General features: G+C 30.7%; 1 protein-coding gene across 1 annotated transcript in view; it reads left to right on the forward strand.

The window, feature by feature from the left end:
* Positions 1-1,179: 1,179 nt before the first annotated feature.
* The window catches only part of LOC121118864 (uncharacterized), a 35,257-nt gene continuing 10,467 nt past the window's right edge, over positions 1,180-25,969 (forward strand). Inside the window, exons 1-2 of the mRNA XM_040713460.2 lie at positions 1,180-1,336; positions 24,720-24,850. Coding sequence (XP_040569394.1) covers positions 24,721-24,850 — 130 coding nt within the window. The 5' untranslated portion in view covers positions 1,180-1,336; position 24,720. The remainder of the gene's footprint in view (positions 1,337-24,719; positions 24,851-25,969) is intronic.

Below are 25,969 nucleotides of genomic sequence, written 5' to 3' on the forward strand. Positions count from 1 at the left end.
GTTAAAAACTCGGAATCTAAGGAGGAGTAAGGACTACGCAGCAGGTTGATCATAGAATGTATTTGTACACTAAACAAAGGTTTTCTTTTCCCCAAACTTTCTCCAAAAGATTAAGTTCCTTCCAGGGCAACTTATCAAGGTCTTTAGGATTCCTGGACATAGTTCAACATAAGATTATTGGTATTAATTAAATTTTGCTGAAGTTTTTATAGCAAAGAGATAACATACCCAAAAATTTCTTGAAACTGAAAAACATTCTTATATAGAAAGGGTGCACCAGCTGTTTGTACCACGAAAATGATTTTGTTAAGCGCAAGTTTCTCTTGAACCAGTTCTCAGATTTTTAAAAAATAACCAAAGTCTGAGAGCCTGAGGAATTCCGATATATTTTATTTAATAAATTCACATCCACTCTCAACGAGGCCGAAAGTGCAATCATACCTTAGCCACTCAGCCCTCGGTAAATTATCCCTTTATTCGACTGATTTTTGTCTTTGGTGTTGCGGGGAAACACAAAAATCCATCAAGTTAAGATCCTGCGAGGTTTGAAATTATTTTTTGAGTCATATGAGACATTTTTCATTGCGTGTGTGTGAGTCGAGTCCTGATGCCACATGAAAGGCATCTTATTGGCAACCATATTAATCCAAAGCTTCACCTAACTCTCTGTCAAGTCCAAGTAGGCATCAGTGTTAACCCTCAGGCCTTGTAGGAACACATGAGGAGGCATGACTTGGCCTTACGAGCTAACCTCCTCTAACACCATAACATGGGATAAAAACTTCGTCTGCACGACAACAGATCCATCATTGGGGAAGAAGAACGTCTCACTTAGCGCCAGAGTTCGAGCAATTGCTATGTTGTCACTCCTGGCGTAGATTCGAAAGAGGGCTTTCGTGTCTTTTCCAAATATTTGGGACAACGAATTCGTCAATTTTTTCTACTTTTCGCAACCGTTGCATCATGTATGATATAAGTATGTGATAGCTGATCAATGATGTATTTGAATGAAAAGACTAAAGTATGAAAATATATATAATAAATGCGTATAATTTCGCAGTTAATATGGTAAATCTATTTCCACGCTCTATAAAAAAAAGAGAATTACTCTTTAAACATTCCTTCTTTCCACATAACTTTCATTTCATTTTCCCCCCTTCTTTTTTTTCATTTCTCGATAGTCTCTTCAGATCTTTTGAGGAGAAAAGACCTCCAAGAGAGTGTTTCCCTTATTGACACGAGAATATACAATCAAACCAATACTTTTAAAGTACACTATTGAAGGGGAGTCAAGAAATAAAACATGTGATACAGCTTTAATTTGTCATCAGAAAAGGTAATAACTCAATTGAAAAGTACAAGGATTGTCTAAAAAGTTTCTGACCTCATCGTGTAGATGGCAGTATTCATTAATAATAGCTAGTTCCATCTATTGAAAGTTATTCAAAAAAAATTCAGACATTTCGGAGGCATAGTTGTTATATAACAGCTGTGCGTGTGTTTTTGTGAAAATGGACAAAATTGAGTATCAAAATATCATCAAATATTTGTTGTCCAAAATTTCCGAAACACCCAGTCCCATCTATTTAACATTTTTTGACAGTTAATTACCAGAGTTTTAGCCATGATGGAAAACAAATATTTAATGACTTAGCCCTAAAAATGATAAACACCATTACTTTTATAAATCGGTTTATTTTACATGTCATGTTCAAGCTGCAATTTTATACAATTTTTAACCAAGAAATTAAGTTACTAAATTTAAATGAAATATTAACAGTACTTTGGATAAAGATGTTGATAAATTAAATATTCCATGGATATTTAAATAGTTTGTTTTGATAATTTTAATAGAAACAATAAAATATATTTGATCTGTAGCACATTGTAAAGTTCAAAAGGTCAGAGTTATATCATTTTTAGATACATAAACCATATAATTTTAATATATCAAAATAAAATTATGGTCTGAATTATTTGTGTTGGCGATTAGAATGGCCAATATTGTTATAAAATTGTATAATTTAAAACGACGAAACTGAAACTTTTACAATATTTTTTATAGAACTACAAATTTCTGTGGTTGTTTTTATGTGGTGATTTAAGCCCTCCACCCCCCTCCCAATAAAAAAAAAGAAATAGTGACCACCCTGATTTTAAGTAAGAAAATATGTAGGGATTTTCTCCCATTCTTATTTTTTTTAATGTTCCTTTAATTTGTCAGATGGAGTTGCACTGATTGAGAATAAGCAAACGTTATAATATAACATTACCTCCATCTGGCTTAAAAATTATTTTTTTAATTTCATATACATAAAGTATATATCCTTCTATGGGAACTACCAAGACGTGAACCTACGCACATTGAGTGCAAGAGTTGTACATTTAGTTACGTGGTTTTTTATATAAACGCATTACATTTTGGTGGAAAAACTTTTATATAAATCATTGTATGTCTACATTGGATTAGTGTTCATAGAACATTCCTTTTAATTAGGCTCAACCATGAACTAAAACTTGATGATTGCCTTTAAATAATTATTCTCCAATTTATGCACAATTTATTTTATTTTATTTTTTCCTTACTAATTCACTTTAATAGGTTTTTTTTTTTCAATCTCCGAGTTAAATGATTAATTTATAATGTACTTCATCCTTACAGTTTTTTAAGTTAGTTCTTGATTAGTCTCCCAATTTTTAATAAATTTGGAATAAACTATTGTTTTTATTACTAATAAAACCTAAGCAATTATTATAAAAAGGAAGATGCTATTGGAATAGGAAATCATACCTGTACCTAATAATAAGCGGGAATAACACATACCTAAAATATCCATTTTATTGTTGGAAGTGATCCTGGAAAAGTATTTGTATGTCGATATGTAGTATCTTTTCATTTAAAAGTTACAACATTCATTCCAAGCTGATTTATAATTTTTTTAAACGGTTTATTTATTAGCATTATTAGAAAATACAAATTAGAAACGTTTCTAAATTGAAAAGAAAGAAATTGCTGACAATTATAAGCCATGAACAGCATACACCAATGAAATACAAACTAAATATGTGGTTTGTCAAATCAAATGCAAATTAGAATGATATTAATATTAAATGTGGATTAGTCAATCTATGATGTAAATTTTTCACGTTTCCAATTTTTGGAGATGGTACTTAATTAGTTTCTGGTTTACATACCAATTATTGAATCAATTATTTTTCTTATTATAAAAAACCCCAAAAAATGGAGATGAAGTTGATGTGGAAAATATATATTACACTGTATAAAAACATGTCTTGTTTGAGGATAATTGAAGTAATTTATTATTTACAGTCTATAAAGTTTAATATTCATTTTTTCAACTACTCTTAAGATTGAGAATTGATGATTTTTCTTAATACTTAGTGTGGATTATATTTGTATTCTTTTACTAATAATTATAAACTTCCATCAACAAATTGTTTTTCCTACCCAGTGGTGGCAACACTATGCACGGGATAACCCAAAGTTGATATATTGGATTTGCAAGGCCATATCGAGCCCTATTTAAATCTCTTGAATTAAAATAAATTCTAAATTATAGCAAACCATATAACAATTTTTCGGAGGTATCCAATCTCATCTCACATATTTGAATAAAAAACTATACTTGACTCCAATATATCAGTGAAATATGTGTATTTATCTTGGGATGAAGTAAAACAATAAATTGGGAATTTTTCCATTTCTTGTTTTGACTGAAAATTGTGTTTATGTTGATACACTCCAAATAATAAGTTTAAATAGTGTAATTCTGAACAATGTCAAATGTCTTTCACAAAATATAGTTATTTTAATTTGTAGTATAACATTTCACCCCAGTTCACGAACTATGTAAAAATACTCTGTTGACCAATGAAGTGTTCATTTACAATATTTGATTTAATTTTTTCAAGCTCAAGAAGATATAAAAACGTTATAGTAATATATAAATAATGATGCAATATAAAGTATAATAGGTTTATTGGATTTTTGTTTGTATTTCCAAAAATATATGTATGTAGTTTAATTTTCATTTTAAACTAAGAGTTACAGAGTTTCTCCAGATTTTCTATAATTACAAATTCCAATAATAGTAAGTTTATTTGATTCCTGGCCAATCTGAGCATTCTTCTGAAGCGCCCAGTAAGTATAGATGCAACTTTTAAATATTGAGCTGCTTGAATATTGATTTCTTTATTTTTGTTGACAATTATTTTAACCATACCTATTTTGTTCAGTAATTCTTATATATTTTGAATAGAATAGGCTATTATAGATTTTAATACCAAGCCAAATTAAATATGACTTCTGCAATTTAATAGAAAAAAATATAATCATATTTTTTTTACTAAAATGTTTTATTCTAACTTATATTTGAAACAGAATCAAAGTTCGTATAGATCATTACGTATTTGTAAATTTAAAGTTAATTTAAAAGATGTAATAGAACAATGTCGTTCAATGGACAACCCGCTCGTGATAAATTATTTTATTGAACTTACTTTGAATCGGTTTGCGCTACAGCCTTTCCTCGAAAGAAATAATTATCAAGTAAATGAAATGCTATGAACATTCCTCTATTATATAGAGTAAATGTAATATTTTACTGTTCACTTATACTTAATTTATACAATTCCATCAGACCAAGTAAGAGAAAAAAAAAGTAGTTTTGCAGTCAATTATTTGACATTAATTATTTTTCGTTAAACAAAAACCAATCTGATAAGGCAATAACTTTAAAGTTTCAAGAATTATTAACTAGATATTATTAGAGAAATCATAAATTTATAACTTATGTGGAACATGTAAAATACAAACGATCTTCTTAAACTGAGTTTGCATAAGCCCTAGTAAAATAATGAAAAATTAAAGATTTATTATAAAATATGACATAAACGATTGTCCACTAATTATTGTAACTCATGTCAAATAACCTAAATTTGCTAATTTCAAAATTGTAAACAACTGGAATGAGAAGAAAAATAATATAATTCCGTTAATGAGACAATTATAGGTTTCAATTGAAAGGCAATATAAAATAAAAAAAGTATATACAGGGTGCAAAAGCCAGCTGTACCGCAAAAAAATAGCTGAAGCAATTTTCTCAACAACTAAATATTAGGTAAAAAAAATAAAACCAAATTCTAACATTTTGATAGATTCTGATTTATTTCATCCAATAAACTCACCTCCCGGCCGATTACAGTTTTTATACGCGGCCAAAAGCACGAGTAGACCTTTGTCACTTGGTCCCTGGCCAAATCCTCTGGAATTCTTTCTTGATCCGACGGATAAATTCATGTTTTGTCTTATAGGGGGTTCAGTTGGTTTGTTGTTCGCGCCCCACACTAAAAAAAAATACATTGGATTCAATTTCGGCGAGCGTGGAGAGCAAAAGTACGGCGAAATAAAGTAGTCATAATTGTCTTGTAGCTATTTACGATTTTTTTTTGAGGTGTGGGAGGGAGCTTAGTCCTGCTGCCATTTTTAAGTCCTCCCATTGTCAACTATGTCCGTCCAGGGCTTCACTTTGGTTTTGACAACGTAATTGACTTCTCTGGGTCCTCATTAACGTTTTTTTCTGGATTCTAACCACGAATTCTTTACTCTGGATATTGTAGCTTCAATCTTTGACCACAGCCTCCATTGGTGTTGCCTCAAAATCCCATTCAGAGTCCTCAAGTTCCCTTCTAAGCTTGCAAACGAATGTTTCACTAATTCCTAGAGTTATAGTAATAGTTATGTTATCGCTCCATGGAGGACTTTGTGTCTTTTTCAAAAACGTAGGACAACGAATTTGTCAGTTGATTAAATTTTACCAAATAGTGCAAGTTTGAATAAGCTATCTATTAAACTAAAAATAAGTGCGCCAATTTAGCTTGTGCACTTTGTATATATCAAGAAAAAAAAATATATTTTTAAGATCTTCTCCTTTTCTTGACTTTTGTTCAAGATCATCTTTATGTTGGCGCAATACACTTGTAATCTTTTTTTTTTTTACTAAGTAATGCAGTGGTGTAATTATACAATGCACGTGATTCTTTCAAATTAATAACGTTTTCCCTGGGATAATAAGACTATTTTTGTTGTTTTTTTGTTAATGGAACATAAAAATTATAATATTTGACCCAGTGTTTTCAATTTGTGGGGGTATAATCCATAGAAAGAAGACATCTTTTTGTGTCGATAGTTTGATATTGTGAAGCAGAAGTCTTTTTTATTATAAAGCACAAGAAGACATATTTATCGGTTATAAAAGAAAATTGGATAGGGATTTCTTTGGTTTTGAAAAAAAAATAAAGACATAATTCGTACTTTTAACTTCTTTTTTGCTCTTTTTCCTAAACTTGCTTAAAATTTTATAAAATTCTAATTAAAAAGTATTTTTCTATTTTAGTATGAAGCATGTAAAACCAATATTGGTTTATTATAACATAAAGCAATTGAACACATGGAAAAAAAAAGACTCGCCTTTAATCTTGCAGCATCGCCTTTCATATTTTCATGGTAGCCAATGATGAAATCCATCATTCTTACATTGAGAACAGGAACTTTTACAGTAGTTACTCTTTTTTCCTTTCTGTTCTAAAGATTGTTCTCTGTTACAGTAAAAGGTTAACCTCATTTTAACAGGAATTTTAAATTAATTTTGCAAAGACTTTTAGCAACATCTCTAGCAAATTTTTGTTAGTTTCACGTTTTGTGTATTCATTCTATATGAATTTCATATTTAATAAATCATATCTTGGAACTTCCGTAATTGACTCTTGAGAATGTAGAAATTAAAGTTATTGATTATTGTCCTTCCAGGATATATAAACTAATTCTATACCATCAATAAAAGTATTGTATTCTTCACATTATCCTATTAGTATTGATTTTTTATCTTTATTGATTATCATCTTTCTAGTACTAATTGTTCTGAATCGAATAGCACCTAACGAATAGATTCCCTTTTGAGGAAGAATATTTTGTAATCCATGTGTAGTAAAATAGTTGTGGTGAATTTTTTGTTCGACAGGTTAGCATAATCTTACAATTAGGTATGTGGCATTTTTTCATATATGAGGTTTGTAGATTGCTCTCACATCCGCTACATATCTCAAAATCATAGGAAATTATGCAACTTTGATACTCTGCAAATAGCATTTATAAAATTTATATCCTCACTTAAGGAGCTTTGATGGAAATTATTATTTTATAAAATATGTAGCTTTTGTAGATCAATAACTGTAAAATTTTCTTGATAAAATCAATACAGGACTCTTGATTCTCAATTTCGTTCCTGGCAAAATGTTAATATTGTCTAATTTTTTCAAATTTATTCAGTGACATAGTTTTTAGAATAATAGCAATGCCAATTTTTTTTTGTTTTATTAGTATCCACTATTTGGTAAATGGATGTACGACATTAATACACATATATGAATAAATTTTCTTATATTGCTGGATAATAATTCAATCACTTTACAGGGATTAGTTTGACAACTATACTCTTGGGTTTCTTTGACAATCAGATCAATAAGTGTCTCGGAAAAAAGGAGCATGAAATAATCATGTGAAGTCTTAAGTTCCATTATCTCATTGGGAATGTAAATGTAGCCTTTGAAATTAAATTTACTCTCTCCCAATTTCAAGAAAATATTTTTCTAAATAATACTACGCAAAGAAATTACCATTTTGTATGCTTTTGCGAAGGATATAGAAGAAGATGAACTAATTTCAGTAATATTCAATGTATATCAATTCTTCTAAAGGAAGGAAAATTTCGTCATTTTCCTAATCTAAATCTTCTATGGAGGAGGAAACAAATTTCGAGGTTGATCATCCAAGCTGTGGCTTATATTTTCAAACTTGGACTCGCTTAAATTTTTCAAATCATCTACAGAGTGCGACAGGGACATTTTCCGCGATCGAGAACACAAACCTTAATATATTTTTATAAGAAAAGTTTATTGAAAAAGGTTTTTTTTGTCATCAATCTTGGAAAGAATTATTAAATAAGGCCTCCTCCAACATCTATCACAGCATCCACACGAGGTTGGAACTTGGGACAAGCTGCCACAATATAATATGGCGGACATGTCAGTCGATTGCTTCTTAATACTTGCGTTGAGCTCTTGAACATTTATGTGTGATGTCTTCCCAATTTTGCTCTCTAATACGCTCCACACACTGAAGTCTAGGGGAAAGAGATCAAGACTGGAAGAGGGCCAGAATTCAGCAAAGTGCTCCTTGCAGCGGTTCTGTGTCTTGAGGGTCGTATGGCTGGGGCAACAGCCTTTGGTCCACACATAGCTGTCCTCAGGATAGTCGGCCTTCACCCAGGGCAAGTTTTTCCACCTAAGTAACTTAGCCCCAATTTTATCATTGGGCTTTAAGAAAAAGGGATCCATTTTCTTCCTATCAGAGGCCTCGACTACCATGCACATCGTTTGGGTCAGATGTTTTGTCCTAAAGGTGCCCTGGCTGTACTCAGGCGATGGTGCTATAAATTTGTTGTTTTTGTGGTTCATAACCTGGTCGACCATGAATATCTTCATAGTCGACAGATGACTCTTCAAGTAATCAAGGACTTTTTTGCAGCATATCTCAAGCCTTATGGCCTTAATCTTGTCGGTGAGGAGATGTGTTGGAGTCCTGATAAAGCTCTTAAGACCGAGGTCATCATTAAATTTCCTCATGATGGTGATCTCGTCCAGGTTGAACTCGTCTGCCAAGTGGCCCATTGATACTGTTTAATATTTATTGATCTTGGCCTCCACGTAGTTGAGAAATGTTACATCCCGTTTCAAACATTTCCTCCACTCCATGCCTTCCTTTTGACTCTTGATGTTCCGAAATGTCGTCACGGTTACGCCAACAATGTCTGAAATTATTTTTGGATCAAACATTCGCGTTGAGAAGATCCGAAACCCTTTGGCTTTTTGATTCTTGTTCACTCATTTTTCGTCCAATTTTGATCAAATTAAAACAATGCGCAAGAAAAGCAACACATGTATGAATAAGTTGCTTGAAATTTTATTTGAAACCTTAGTTAGCGCCAAAAAGTAAATTTAAATGAAGTAGAAAATTTATGTGTTGCACTCTTTAATAAAGAACAATCTTTTTTTCAGATAATTTTGTTTTCTTATTATGCATTTAAAACTCAATTTTTCATAATGCAGTTAACATGCTGACATAATTTCACTTCTCCTAAAATATCTAACTATCTGATTTATTTTTCCTCGGTTAAAAAAAAGTTTCAACTTAATTTAAAGTACTCTCTATATAAAATTGAATTTAACGTACTCTCTTCATAAAAATTAGAATCCTTTTGCAAAGATTCAATAACTAAAGACTTATTCTGCTGTGCTTATGAGTAAAAATTTGTTCCAACTGACAGAAAATGAGCCTGCCTGAACTTTGTAAAGTACAGATGTATATTTATAAAAATTGTACAAATCATTTTTTAATTCAGGCACTATGATTGGATGTAAAATTGTGACAGTCGTTGTTATAATTATGCTTTTATTTTGTACAGATTGGGTCACAATGATTTTTTTATTTAACCCATTTATTAATGTAAGTACATTAATCAAAGTTTAATATATTAATTAATAATAATCATGTGTTGACAACAAAAGGCACAAAAATTCTTAAAGAACTTTATTGTGGCTTTCATATTTGTCTATAACTGTGTGTATTAAAAATTTTTATGATATTTATACGTATGTTAGTGTCTTATGATAAATATAATATTTTATGACATAATTACTCTGTAAGTATTGGTTAAATACCAATTTATTATAGTACTGGTTTATATGTATCATGAGTCCAATACCACTATTGTAACAAACAGCACTAGTTTGAACAATATGTAGAGGAATTGGCTACACTCACAAAAGTATGATATTTAGTTTTTTAAATCGTGTGTATTTTTGACTGTCCCATTTTTTTAGAATTGGTAGTTTAAAGATTGATTATTTTTCCTTGCCTTATGTCCTTATTATTTAACTCCTGAGTAGTCAACTTAACTTTCTACTACATTCCAAACCTGAAAAAGCACCAAGTGTGCTTAAAAAATAGGCTGAGTAATCTTGAAGATTTGTTCCGGAGTTACAAATGTAGCTCCTTATTGGATTCAGATTATAATTAAGGTTCGACATCAGAGTTATTTTTGCTAAAATGTCACCTCCTCTCACGTGACAGCTGTTTGTACATATCTAATAAAATGACAACTATGATGCTCTCCTCCAAAATATCAGGGTTAACATGTTGATGTTTTTTTTTACTTTTAACATATGTAAAATAAACTACAAATGATATCATATAAAGATTTTAAGTAGGCTCCTTCAATTACTCAAAGGGAGAGCTGAAGGTTCATTTTGAACATAATATCATTTTGGTATCATAGGAAATTTATATTTTAGATTAGTATAGCTTACTGTTACACGAAGGGTTCTTAAAAATGAAATTAATTTATTGATTTTACTTACAAATTATATTGGCATGTTTGTTTTAAACATGTTACACTGCAGTGTGTTAACATTTCATGATCTGAATACGACATTTATACTAATATATTGTATATTTAGTAAAATTTATAGTATGATTTAATATTTAATTTTAATCAGGACAAGTTTTTAGAAATATATACTTTAATCCTTAGAATAGGTATATATTTAATGTAATCTTAAATCATAAACAATCATAACAATTGTTTTAAATGTAGGAATACGTCCTTATTTTTTTTTTTTTTAATAATATAAATTTACAATTTCATGAAGAGCTAAGTCATTGATCATATTTATTTAATAAATATTTGAGTTATTTATTTCTAAGAGGAAAACGATGATTTATCTTTTAATAAAAAGAACACAACTGAAAATAATATTATCCACAGGTATGTAAAAAAGTAACCAAAAGTTAACGTGGTCACCCTGATAATTTGAAAATGATTGATGGGAAAGAACATCATCATTTCAACTGGCATGACGCTTCTTTCAATAAGCATTGAGCAGCTATGAAATGAAGAAAATAAATACAAACAATAATATAGGCAGGAATTCCTGCGATGTGTATCCTAAATTCTGCTCCGAGCCCAACATGGACTTCCACTTCTAACTCCATAACAAATCCTTAGATTTAATTTCCATTTGTCACGCACGCGTGATTATTTTATATTTATTTATCTGAAAAGTATATATCTTAACATGTAGTACAAATAAGAAAACTAACAAAGAACAAAAATTCTAGTGATTCGTAGGAAAATGTAACGAAAAACTTAGGAATTGAAATTGATGAGTTTTTCGTTAAATAATTTATAAGCTAAAGACATTCAATGGTGACTTTGTTTACAAATTCATTTTGAAGTTTACTTTGATAATACCTGCAGCAACAGATATGACTGCCATCAAGACAAAACAGTGCAGGAGGAGGGTAATTATAAAATGGTGACGTAATTAAGGGCGTCGCTTGAAGATTGTTTTTTTAGGGGGGTGATATGCAAAAGCTTTCCGGGTTTCACAACTGACTCTCCAGAGAGCTATCAAAAAAGTTCGTCGAAAAAGCTTTGTGAGGGTTAAGGGGCCCATATCCTCTATTGCAAGACTCTTTTAAACTCTTTTTCGACATTATTTGCCTTCCTACAGCCCTGATGTAAAAAACCTCACATTTACACCTTTTATATGCATGTCGAAGGCCAGCAATGTTCATCATACAAACACCAAGGCCCACAAAGCCACTCTGAGTCAGCACTTAGACACTATTACAGAGGACTATAAACACAAAGGCCCCACGCCTTCTGCCACTGCCAGCAAGCCATCTTTGCCGTTCAGAGAGGCAACATTAATGATTAAGAGATCTCATACACATATCTATTAATGGTATGAATTTTATTAAAATTCTATAGTTAATAATTAAAATTTAAATATTGTTGAAGTTTAAAATTTAAAGCGTTCAGATTTGAATGGACCACTTGGTTCTTTCACTATTAAACAGGAAGTTAACTATTTGTGAAAAATAAACAAAAAAAAACAACATCTGTAGGTATCAAACAAATCAATGGAAGAAAATTGTTGTTTTTTTAATCTCAAACATATGAAATCTTTTTCAAATTTGTTATGGGATTTAAGTACATTCGTATGGGTAGTTCCTTCTTATTTGTAGAGACCTTTGTTGTAAATTTATGGCCCGTTTATATTTATTATCACCCCTATGTTAAATATTTTATTTCTAACTTGATTTATTTCATTAAAAACATATAAGGATTTTTAAATCCCCATAAATTATCATTGTCTTACTAAGCTTGATAACACATAATAACATTTTACCTAGCACCATACATTTATATAATTATATATTATTAAAAAAAAATATAATAAACATTGTCTGTAACTAGATTAAACTAATATTAAACATATCCATACATTTTGATATAATAATTATGGGAAACCTTGATGTTTGCTACAGATCCCGTTATGGTGTGGTCCATAAAAATCTAAACATGTTGAATTTTAAACTTCAATAAAATATAATTTATTAATTAACGATACAATATTAACAAAATAAATAATATAAATCTTATGCGGCTTTCCAGACGGGAAGGGGGCCTCTGTGTTTGGATGACAGTCACTGCAGGCTTTCCCCTCGACATGCATCCAATGGTATAGTCGAGTGAAAAATGATTTTAAAAAAACCAACTGAAAAGACTCATTCACAACTCACCCAAAAGAGTCTAGCAACGGAGTTGATGGGTTTTTTTCATTCCTGGTGTTAGAAGTAGACTTTTCACCATCAGCTTTTTTTATTCAGTTTTTTTATAGCTCTCTGGACTATCTACTCTAAAAACCTATTATTTCTTGCATAGACCCTCATGGACTTGAGGGGATTGGCCTGGGCTATTTTTTTAATTCATCTGGGTCTAGTTTGCCTTTTTGACTGAGCTCGTATTCCTCTCGCACGTTTTGGACATGCTGACGACTTAAAAAGTGGTCTTGGAGACGCCCAACGGCTTGGTGATAGTGAACGAAAATTCGTAGATCTTGTTCAAGCGGCATTTTCTCGACTTGTTCAGTTTTGTTTCGTTTAGTAACTAATTGTTTATGATTTATATCGAAATATGAATTAATTTCAATCACTCAACCTCCATTTTGTAATGGAATTAGTAAGTCTTCATATTTTAAAGGACGACCCAGTATTGTGTAACATAAAAATAGTAACAATTAGTGGCAGCAGAATGATTATAGAAGGTGACACCGGCACCAAATTATGTAATTGTGACGTCATCCAGTGTGTCTGCATATTTATATATTTTTTTTTTTTTTTTGGGGGGCTTTGACTTTGGCATAATTTTTTTTTTAAATACAAAATTATACAAATCACTAATTATTGAAACGTACAAAAAGTATTATGGAATTCTGAAGTAAATCCTATTAAGAAACAGGCAAATTTAAATGAATAATCTTATGTTTAAAAAAAGAAACATTAAAAAATCTGTAACTTTGTACACACTAACTATAAAAATTTAGCAAAAGTTGAAATTTGTATAGGCACATCATACAAAAAGAATGTCAAAGGCAACCCTAGGGCTTGGATTTGGCGCCATTATTAATATTTTGTAAAAAAGTTTTTAAAGTAGTTTTTCCTACATAAATGATATTTTTAATAAATGTTTAATTAAATCACTTGCATTTGGAAATATTTGACTGCCTACATTTTGAAAATTGGTTGACTCAGAAGGGAATAATGTCTCGCTGAAGATCTACGCTCCTTCAAAAGAGCCACACTTGGACGTATTCCTAAACGAGCCCTCGTACATGCATCAGTCAAAAATTACAAACATAGTGTACAAAAAGTTATATTTATGTTACATGGAATGTTCCATAAGATACATTAGCATTTTTTACCAACATAAACTATGCATTTTTTTTCTTTCTTAGGACGTGAGACTTTTTGACTTCAAGTAAAATAAAGAAACGTTCTAAAAACACTATCGTCTGGACGTTGCCTCAAAATATAAGAGACATATTAAATGCTCTATATCAGGGGATGTCTAAGTTAAACCATCTTCGATTTATGGAGTAAAAGCATGTAGTGTTGCAATTAGTGTTCCCTAAAGAGCGAGGACTCAAAATTAAGAAAAATTTAAAAGTCGTTTTCACTTCTACATATTTTTATTTTTTTTCCATTTTTATGGCAAACTTTAAGAGGAAAAGTTGTTAATTTAACAATTTTCTACACTTGTTATTCAATATGCCCCCTCCATTCGGAATGATGGCTTAAATACTGGGACGAACAGAACCACAACTGGCCTTGATGAACTTTTAGGGCAACTTGTTTCTCTTTTCCATAATCACGGCCTTCAGGTCATCAAAGACAACAAATCTTGTACATTTTGCCTTCTAAGACGCACCAAACAGCAAAGTCCAGGGTGTTCACGTTGGGTGGGGCGAAGGTTATAAGTTTTCTGGTTCTTGGACCTGTGTGCCGACGTGCCGTCTTCGGTAAATACAAAGTGTTTCCTGGAGAACGTGCTCTTCAACCATGGTAATACATTGTACCTGACGACCGTGTAATAGACGTCCGTCTTGACTTTCTCGTTGCCCTTGAAGAAGTTGGGAGGCATCTTGCTGCCATTTGACGCATTGACGCCGACGACCATTATCTGAGCTGGATGTTTGGTCTTTAAGGTTCTCTTTAATTGTGCTCAAGATTCAGCCTAGAAGCGACCATTTCTCGTATTCAGAACAGTGTTCACTGTGAAGATCTTCTTGTTGGGGATCGAAATGTGTGGGGAAGAGATTGCACAGTCTCTGGTGCTGTGTATGTTCCTGGGACGACATTTATGATCGTACAAGATCAAAACAAACATCAAATTGTACATTTTTCAGCTCTTTTAAATGGAGCCATGTACAAAAGTATCATACTTTTAGAACTGAGGCTCGACAGCCTCAAAAAGTATTTTAATTTATGAGTCCTCACCCTGTACTATGACAATTACAGTATGACTAAGCAAATTGTACCGCAACAATAAAAGCTACATATAACCTTTATTACTCTCATTGATGTTAGGTTATAAAGAATGAAGTTGCTCTCAAAATAATCAAACTTTTATCTGCTGTACTATTGGTTGAAGTACGACAACAAACAACGACAATGGAGGGTAAAAGTCAACATATTGCAGATCTAATCCCACCCTTTACCCTTCCAAATTTTTGTGGACATTATGAATTGCTCTCTTGTGCTTTCCTGTAATGTCAGGAGGATTAAAAAAAAGGGGGGGGGGCGAAAGCCTTTCGGGGAAGACAGGAAGTGCAGTACACATCAATATAGTTACTGAACACTTTTGACAGGGATAGCCTTTGAACATAAATTTAAGGAGTACCAGGGCATAATGAAAGAGGTGGTCAAGACATGGTTGCATACCAAGTACCCAGAAGAGTATTATTGTTGTCAACAAGATTCAGAACCTGGGCAGAAAGCCATTACAACTTAATATTGGATCAATTTCTGGCCTTTCAACTTGTTTTTCTCTCATCCCCACTCTGCTCTCCACTGGTCTAGGGAATATGGGGATTCGTAGAAGGCTGGCCCTACTATGTGCCAAAGTGAAATTTGGAAAAAAAAAAAATGAATAAACGTACCTTTTTTTTTTTGCAAACTTTAATTTTGATCTATGTAGTCGAGGTTTGATGAATGGAGTCTTTTTAGGACGTCTCACATGTGCCTTCTATGTGAAACATTTTAGATATCGTTCTTCAGGAAATAACAATCCAATTCTTCTTTAAATAATCTAAAATCACGCTTAAAGGATATATTTAAAAAAGAAATGAACAAAAAACAACAAATAACTAATAAGCTGCTGAACGGAATTGTTTATTGATAATTGGATAACAGAATGAACGGAAAAACTTTGCACGGGTCAAATCACTTACAATTTATAACATATAATAAAAATTAAGTGAATATTAATATTGTTTTGTAATTGATTCAAAAAAGAGCCTGTTGCTACAGAACTCGGTTTCCCCTATATACTGTAATAATTAATTATCGTGATAAGAGTAGAGTCTATTTGCTATAGGCGTTTATTTTAGTATTATATGATAGTTATGTTTCTTTAATTGCGAATACGAAAAAATGATAATCGGTAAAAACTCTCCCAAATAAAAGATATTAATTATTTACGATTAATTATAAAAATATCTCAAATAATATAAGGTAAATTCATTATATCTGTGATTATGGAATAAGGAGAAATAGATAAATTATAATGCATAGGGTTAGATATTTTGATATATTCATGAAACTATGTAACACAACTTAGGCATTGAGATGCCTGTTGTCCGAAATTCAAATTAATTATTTTAATTTTGAGTTTATTTGTATTCATTCCAAAAGCAATACCTTTTCTTTGTAATATTAAGGTAATACTGAGTTTGCCAAATTGGAGGTAGAATTATTGAATGTAGAATCATGACACCTTGCAAATTAACCATTCTATCGAAATACTCTAGAAACCCCCATTTTGCTCCAATGCAACACAACATTAATGAGCTAAGCCAAATCAAATTCGGCAACTAAAAGTACTTTATGGTCTGTCTCTGATTATAGAAAGGCTTATCATATACAAATGTATTTATAACTTATAAAGAGGTTTCCAATAACACGTGTTATTTAGATATTCAAATAAATACGGCATTTTTTTAGATAAATGATTGTCGGTATATTACAATATAAAGAGAAAAGTTTATCATTAATAATAGAAAACAATATCAGCCAAATGGCCACCATACCTCCGCTTAAAGGACTGTATCCTTTTTATGAAAATTTCCATCAAAAGGGCTGTTGTATGCCCTAAATAGCTTGCCAAAATCCATTTTTGAGGTTTTGAATCGACGCTGCGCTATTGGTGTAGACCTTATCTCAATCCTTAACGTGCAACTGTTTGGCACAGTTTATGGTAGGGCGGGGTCATTCGATCTTACTCTTTCGAAAAAAAAGGCTGGAGCAACAGTTACGGCGAATAAATTGCGCTATCAAGAGCAGATTAATCATTTTTTATTATCAGAATTGAATGGTATTGATCTGGACAACGTATACTTTCAACAAGATGACACTACACGCGACACAAGCAACAAAACCTTTTTTTTTTACGGAAAAGTTACCTGAACGAGTTATCTCCCTAAGAGGTGATCGAGATTGGCCACCGAGATCTTGTGATTTAACACCTTGTGACTTCTTCCTTTGGGGCCACGTGAAAGATAAGGTATACGCCAACAGCCCAGCATCGATTCAAGGCCTTAAATATTGAACTCGTGAAGCTATTGAGGGTATACGTCAGCCATTTTGCACTTTGGTGTTGGAAAATTTCATAAAAACAATACAGTCTTGTAAGTGTAGCTCTGGTGGTTATTTGGCAAATATTGTTTTCCATTATTAATGGGATATCTTTTTTTTGTACATTGAAGTCAACATCCGATTATTTATCTAAAAAAAATTCAATTTTCGTTGAATATCAACATAACACATCTTATTAGAAACCCCTTTATATAGAAAAAATAAGTAACTATCAAATAAGTCCTAGTATCCTCACAATATTAATAGGACCTGGAAAACTGTCTTGGAGACATCCAAGATCATGGATGTGTATGCCAAATTTAGGGAGAGGATTATATAGGTCCCGGCCGTAAATGGAGAACACTTACTTTAGTTTATAGGAAAAAAAATTGGTTACTTCACGGTCGATTAAAAAAAAACATTTAACAATTTAAAGAGGGATCAGAAGGTCCTGTTCTGGTTGGAGAAAATGATCAAGGAGGACTATACCAAATCGATTAATTATCTCTCAAACGACTTAGCTTTGACTGATAGGACCATCAAGGCCATGAAGGCCAGGAGTTTGAGTGTCTACATTTTGCTGCACAACCTTGTAGACACACAAAAAAAGTTGACTTGGCGACATTTCTTTGTCCAATATAATATGTTATATAATTTCATTCAACTATATAAAATTTCTAGTTAACGAATACTGTAGAAGAAATTATCCATTATAACGAGTTCTTTAATGATTATTGATTCCAAAATTATTGGAATTGGTTTCCTATTTCATCTGCTTCAATAAAATATTTTCTGTCTTTTGCGGATGATGGATTTTACTTTGAGAGCCCTAGGAGGGTTTGGATCCTTTGCCACTACCCAATCTGTTTTTGAGATCCTTACTTGTAGATTGTCTGTTATTTTTGGTTCACAATTTCTTAACAATATCGAAGAGTATGAGTAAAGGCATTTATATTTTCTCTCTATTTAATCTGGACTGTACACTTTCTTTTAATTATTTGTATATATTGATGAGGTAGCAATTCTGTAACGGAGCCATTTTTTGTTAGAGCAAGTAAAATGATTTTAAAAACTTGTTTTTTAATCGATGTTGGATATCCAGAGACCTAATCTTTGCAACAGTTTTGTTACTTGCTATTCCAATGAGTTTTTTCTTGAACCTAGTAGTAACCTTCTTATTTGTCTATTTTTAATTGACTCAAGAGCTATAAAAAGTGTTTCATCAAAAGCAAAATGGCAAACAGGTGGGTTATAAAGCTTTGAAGCCTTACTTTTTGTTAATTCCAAGCCCTGATTTCTCCAGCAGTAGTAATATTGTAAATTAAATTTTGTTCATTCCTAGTTAGCCAGTTTTGGGTTGTACAGGGTGGACAAGTTAAATCCGGAATCACTTTAACGACTAAATATGAGACTTGAATAAGAGACAGAAATATTATTTTTTATTCATTTAAATGCCAACTTAAATGTAAAATGATTATTCATAATGCAAGCCTTTGTTCTCGATCACGATCTCTACACGTTACCTGAATACCTTGCATGCCCTTGCTACCTCGTACGGATCCAGGTCCTTCATTTTATTGACGATGGAGGCCTTCGAAGCCGTAATTGATGCATTATTATTCTTTTAGACAATCCTTTCCACCCTGCCCCACAAGTAGAAATAACATGGATTGAGGTCCAGGCTGTTGGCTGTCCAATAGAATGGATCCCAATTTCCGGCAGATTTTCTCGTAATAACTCTATGATAATCTTGGCCTTATGAGCAGGTGCTGAGTCTTGCTGGAATGTATATGACTTCCCATGAGCGACTTCCTTCATCTATGGGATGACCACGTCCTTGTAGACCCCCTTGGTGGCCTTCTGGGCCTTTTGGGAGAAGTTGGGGAGGGGGGCATAAATTTTTCCGTGCTGATGACCGCCAGGGCCATAACCGATGCAGGATTCTTTGATTTCATGACTGGTTGGACCACATCCGGGTACAAGCAGATCCATGTATTGTTTCTACGGTCATGGTTTGCGTCAATGTTATAGATGTTCTCCCCGAAAAAAAATGCACATAACCACCTTTGCACTTCATTTCGTAAATAAGAATTGTAACTTTGCTGATACTGTCTGCCTGATTCTGCTCTGTTAGCAGATGCTTTGAGGCTTTGACTTTTGACATGTAACCCAGGTGAATCCTGATTGCATTTTGATAGTCCCTTTGCTCATGTTAATGGTTTTGGCCAGCTTAGCAATTGGTGTATCTGGATGAGTATCAATTGATCGTTTCTAGCCAGCTATGAGCCTGTTAGTCCTGATTGTATCAAATGTTGTTTTATGAGATGCTCTCTCAGTCTTTCCCTCCTCATCAACGGCCTTAATCACGTCATAATATGTTGAGTTTGAATATATGAAAAAGGAAATTATATCCCGAGCAGAGTGTCCCACGCAGTGAGCTTCGATGATGGAAATTCTCCTAAATTTTTCCATGCTTGAATGACGATATATTAAAAGAAAAACCTTGTTTTTAAATTCGATACCTTACACATTTTGCTTGTCGCAAGCATTAAAATTTTTATCATGTAACCTATAAAAGTCTCATAATTAGCCGTTAAAGCTATTCCGTATTTACCTTGTCCACCCTCTAGTCAACTAGGATCTTGCTAGCTTGTAAAAAGGTTTATGAAAACCCTTAAAACATTTTTTCCATTAATACGTATATGAGTTATTAGTTACGAGTACAACTTACAATTAAGTCCTTCTGGACTCAGAGTAGAATTGAAGATCAACAACGGAGGAATTCCTGCTTATATTATTTCTTAATAACACTTTAATTTTTGTCCTTCATCTAACATCTTCTTTCATCTAATTTAATGAAACATCATGACAGTTTCTTTATCTTCCCTTTTATAACATTTTTCAGATTGGGTATTATGTCATTTTTCGGATTTTTTTTTTTTTTTTAGATAAAAAAGTCCTTAGAATTTTCTACTCAATATATATTAAGAGGTATATAGCTCGTATTATTTCTAAATACATGTTATATGACATGTCTTCTGATTTTACATTAAAAATAGATAAAATATATTCGGGAAAGCCTTGGCATAATTACTTTCATCATCTTTTTTTCCAAAAGTTTTATCATTTCACCTTATCTAAATGGACCTTAAAAATAAAATAAAACTCTTTCATGAACATGAAAAAGTTTAATCTTTACAAAAAAAAATTTATTGTATAATATAATTATAATAAAGTACTAAAAATAAATATAGAGGAGATTTTGGACAGTTGAAACAAAAGACGATTAAAACTCACAATTTGTTTAAAAATTCCAGACTGGGCTGTAAAGTCCTGAAATTACATCTAAGATATTAACTTTGATAACCATTAATTATAGAAATGTCAAATGATCATAATACCATTATTGATAGAGGATTTTGGAGTTTTAGATCTTAAGCATTTATTTGCGTACGATTATTTTTGTAGTTTAGAATTTGAACAGTATTGTAAAAAATTTATAGCTGGAGTAGAAATTATTCTTGAATTATTGAAGGTGTCATTTTCTTTTATTGCGACTGGTATTGAGAAGATATTAATGAAAATAAATATTGGACAAAAATGTAAATATTAATTTGAGTGTTGGAATGGTCAACGCAGGAGGGGATTGAAACCCTCCAGCATGTTCATCATCTTCGATGTCTTGGGCATCTTCCTTTAAAGGAAAACGTCATGTAATATAAGTAATTATGAAAACCCATAGTCACTCTTCTTGATATGACAAGTCAAAGGAAGATGTTGGTGATGTGGAAGAAAAAGACTTACCTCACGAAAATATGAATATTTTCAAACATTCATCCTTTACAAAAAAAATCTTGAAGTTACAAAAGTTTATCAATTTTAAACGACGAGAATTGTATTCCTTTTTTAAACAAAATTATTTACTATATTTGTGTTACAAATAACATAAATATGCTGGGGCTACAAGAGTAATCTTTAATAAGCTAAAATAATTAAACTAAACAAAAATCATTTATTTATTATAAAAAAAAATAAAGTTAGATTGAACTGACCTCCTTAAAATAAAGTGTCCTATTTATAAATTATCAATATTTCAAAAAATATAGGTTGACTGATTTTAATCTATAACAAAAATTTACAAATGTAAGCTTAATTTTTTTAACCATTTTCAAATTTTTTAATGAAAAACTATTTTTAATTTTTTAAACCTAGTACATTAAAGTACATTTAGTAACAGATAGAGTATGTATATCATTTTCGAGTATAACAACCATTAATGATACTATGTAAATACCATTTTTATTTAAAAATATACATCCTTCTAAAAATTTCTAGGGGAATAAAGTTATTTTTTTCAATAAAATACTTTGCAAATATATTTAATTAAAAAAAAGATATAACCATTGTTTATGCAACATTAAAATAATTATTCAAGCTTGATAATAATTATTCAAATTAATCAATCAATTTCATGGAAAAAATTATAATATTAATTTTCTAAATTACATCACAAACAAAGGTTGAAATTCAAATTTTTAAGCAGCCATTAATGATAATTTATAAGATATCAATTGCAAAAATAGAGAACATAAAGCAAGAAATAAAAGTTTAACATTCTTTTTTAGTTATAGTCGTTATTTTGCATCTAAAATGAGTTTTTTATTATCAAGTTTATTTTTTGAGAATATTCAGCCTTATTTTTAAGCTTGATAAAAAAAAGAAAAAATTCAAAACGAAAATTCTTAAAAAACCAAATTTGTAAGAAAAAAACGTATTACTGAAGTGAAATAACCGCGTACGATTAAATTTAAAATAGGATTTCAAATATCATGAAAAAATAAAAGTTTATTAACTTGTGTCATCAATATAATTAATAAATTAGGATTTGACAAAGACAAAAATTAAACCTAAATTGAAGGGAGATTTAATTTGAAAAACTTTCTTGTATTCCTGATATTTCAAAATGTGAAAGTTTTTCAACTTTTGCTGGTAATCTGGAAAAAAATACGTGTTTTGTTCTTCCCTATCTTAACAAAATGTTTGAACGAGTATATTATACACACCAGTATCTATAAAAATGATTTTTTTTAGAATGCTCCTGTCACAATAAATCAGATTATATGACATTCGTAATAAAACATTTTTTAGGATTTATTCTTTTATTGATCAATTGTAAATCTATGTGTAGTGAAATTAATTAACTATTGTGAGATCTCAGGCGTACAAAAATGTAATATTATTTTATATAATACACACAGCCTCATCATAACTGATGGGTACTAATATGATTTTCCATATTCACAGAAAGTAATTGATATATTTAATTGTAAATTTTATTTAAAATAAATAAAGTTTGTAATTCCTAGAAGAGAAAACAAATTGTAACATGTTGAAACCCCAACATTAAGTTGTTAAAATTAATTTAAAATGAGAAATTTATTTTTTGATGTCTTATAACATATTTTTACAAACTTTTTTAGCATTTTAGTTGATATTTACGAGTGCAAAATGAATAGAAATGTTAAAATATATATAAGAAAATTTAAATAAAGTAGTCACATAAATTGTTTTTACTGTTTATAAAATGTAGAGTCAATCGTTTAATGATTGAATTTTTATTCGGGAAATGAGAAATGTGACCACATTGTCGATCTTTTAAAAAATGTGCACAATTTAAAAATTACTACAAAACTAACTGTTTTTCCTTTATTAATTTTAAAAATATAATTTTTTAAATCAATAATTGACATGTTCTGTATTACATTACCTCCATGTAGGTTGATTTTTACAATCACCAGAATTCTAGTAAATCTTATATCTTCAATCATACTTTCAATATATTGGCAAATTGTTATATTACCACAGCCCTTTAAATGTTTATTTCTTAAAAGTAGTCCCTCATTTGAATATTCTTAGAGTTGTAAAATATATGACCGAAACTGAGTGTGTAATTTTTCGCAGTTATCAACATGAGGAGTGTTTTTCATTTAACAAAGCTGTTACAATAACAATTAATTCTTCCAGAAGGAACATTTAAGAAAAATGTGCGTTTGCACTTATAAAAGAATTGTAACACTCACAAATAATTATGAGTGACTCTGAGAGAAATGGAAGATCGATAACGGAGTTATTCCTGCTTATGTCGTTAAAAATGGGCATATGATTTGTGTTATTTTTTGTACGGAAGTACAACTATATTTTTAGTTTATTACTAGATCATGAATTGCATTCAATACAGAGGTAAACTCGAACCTAAAACAAGACCAAAAAAGTAATTGATATTTTTATGAAAATCTTTCTATTCATCTATCCATAATTTGGACATAGTTATCAAGAAATGGCGTTTTAGTGGTTTGAATTTGTGTAAAATGATTTAACTTGTGTAGTAATAAAATTAATTTAATTTTGATTAGGGGAAATATCAAGATATTTAAATTCTTATGTGTTAAATAATATTTTAAAATTCAAATAAAAAACACACCTAAATGATACAGACATTTAGTAGCATATATGCTCATTAGTAAGTTTTAGTTTAGTTAGTGAAATATTTATTACTGCTTGCCATAGATACATAAATTAAAACTGTACAAATATAAGGCAACGAACACAACTCTACAACGGGGTATTTGTGCTAGTACAACAGATTCTAAATCCTAGTTTATATTTTAAAAAATTTCAATAATTTGTGTTTTATTTTTTACATTAAATAAATTTTAAAATACGAAAGTCTTCGTTTTCCTCATACATAGCTGGATGTATCTAGTAAGTTAGGACAGGGCATCTATGGATGAGATGGTCTGCACTTTGCAATTCTTCCATACAGACATTGCACGTTGAGCTTATGTCCTTGCTTAGGTGGTCTAAAAAAGTGATATGTCTCTCATAGTTTTGTACAATGAGTTTCAATTTTGCTCTTCCAAGCTTGATACACTTTGATTTTGACTTATTAAGCATAATACAGTTTCATAATTTGATCTTTTTTATATCGGTCCCACCAATATTGTTAGAAGAAGTAAAGAATTACTTTCTTTATTTAGGTTGAAAGTGTCCCACTGCTCACGTTTAGTAAAAAATATCCAGCCATTTCCCTTGATACTTTACAAAAGTAGCAAATTCGTACTTCATCAGTGACTTAGGATTATTGTTTATTTTCTTTCTCTCATAGCTGATTGCACCTAACCTAATATAACGTGATGATAGCTAACCTACCCACCTCTTAAATATTTTACGAATTATTAGAACGATGACCATAATATATATATTTTTTTAAATAACGCTGGGTCATATTATTTTACAATGTTTTATTAAAAGTATCAAATGATGTTATTTTAAGATAATTTATTTATAAAGGACTACATTATACGATTTCCTTATTATTTAGAATGAATATAGGACAAAGAAGTCATAATGGATTGTCATCTGGAAGTAGTTCTGGCCTTTCTCTTCATCATGTTGTTGGTCCACAAAATCTGAACGAGCTCAAATATGTTCATGAACAAGCTGAAAACACAGGTAACTACTTTTTATAGAAACCCTGCACAATATACAATGTACGTAACCAAAATCTAAACAAATATAAGTATAAAATATTTGATCATAGATTTCAAGAACAATCAGAGATATAACTTTAAATTTTATTATATATATCATAATATTATTAAGTTGTAACTTATTTAATATTATTCATATTAACTTCCACAGCAGCCTCTAAAGGAGTGCTAAAGACAGAACAAGATTTCCTGATGTAGGCCTCATTCATTTTGTACTAAGCTGTAATGATGGGAGCCATCACGTTATCAACATTCCTGTAGGAGGTTGGACAAGCTTCAGGATATCGCTTCGTTTTATTTGTTCCATGGTTTAAATCAAAAACCTAGGTCGAAATTACAAACATGTAACTCTATACCTTAATGTCCAATTAAAACTTTTATGGTTGTTTAGATTTCGGTTGCGCACAATGTAAATATTCATTCACTAATTCTTATGTACTTAACAAATATAACAAACGTTCCTTAATTATTTATTACTGCCTGAAAGAAAAGTAGTTAAGACGATAGGTGCCTTACAACTGACTAAATTAGAAAATATTTATGTAATAATTTTAAATAAGCATTATTCCCTATGGGTAAAATGGTTATAATTATAATTTTCAGATTAATAATGATATACAGTCAAATTTGTATTTAGCAATTTGACAAGGGAAAGTAAAAAAAAATTTGGACATATTTTTTTCATTTTCAAAAGCTGACATTATTATTAACATATTATGATAAAAGGAAAATAATTATAAGTACGTAAAAGATGAAAATATACTTTAAGGATTTGTTTATAAATTGTAAGTAAAAGTCCTTGTTGGACTCAGACTAAAAATTAGGATCTACATTCAAGAAATTCCTGTCTAAATCATTACTAATAGGGAGTGAGGTTGGTGTTTTTTCCTTCGTCTCATACTTGCTTACAACTTATTTAATTAAATGTTATAAGATCTAAGCTGATTTCTTCCTAAACATCCTTCAATTTGTCATAGTGACCAAGTTATTTTTAAATTTCTGGTTATTTTTTAATATAGAGGCATTTAATATTATTTGAATTGCTTATAACAATTTTTTCAATGTGATGAAATTCCTGCCT

The sequence above is a fragment of the Lepeophtheirus salmonis genome, chromosome 5 (genome assembly GCF_016086655.4).
Source record: "Lepeophtheirus salmonis chromosome 5, UVic_Lsal_1.4, whole genome shotgun sequence".
NCBI classification, from domain to species: domain Eukaryota; kingdom Metazoa; phylum Arthropoda; class Copepoda; order Siphonostomatoida; family Caligidae; genus Lepeophtheirus; species Lepeophtheirus salmonis.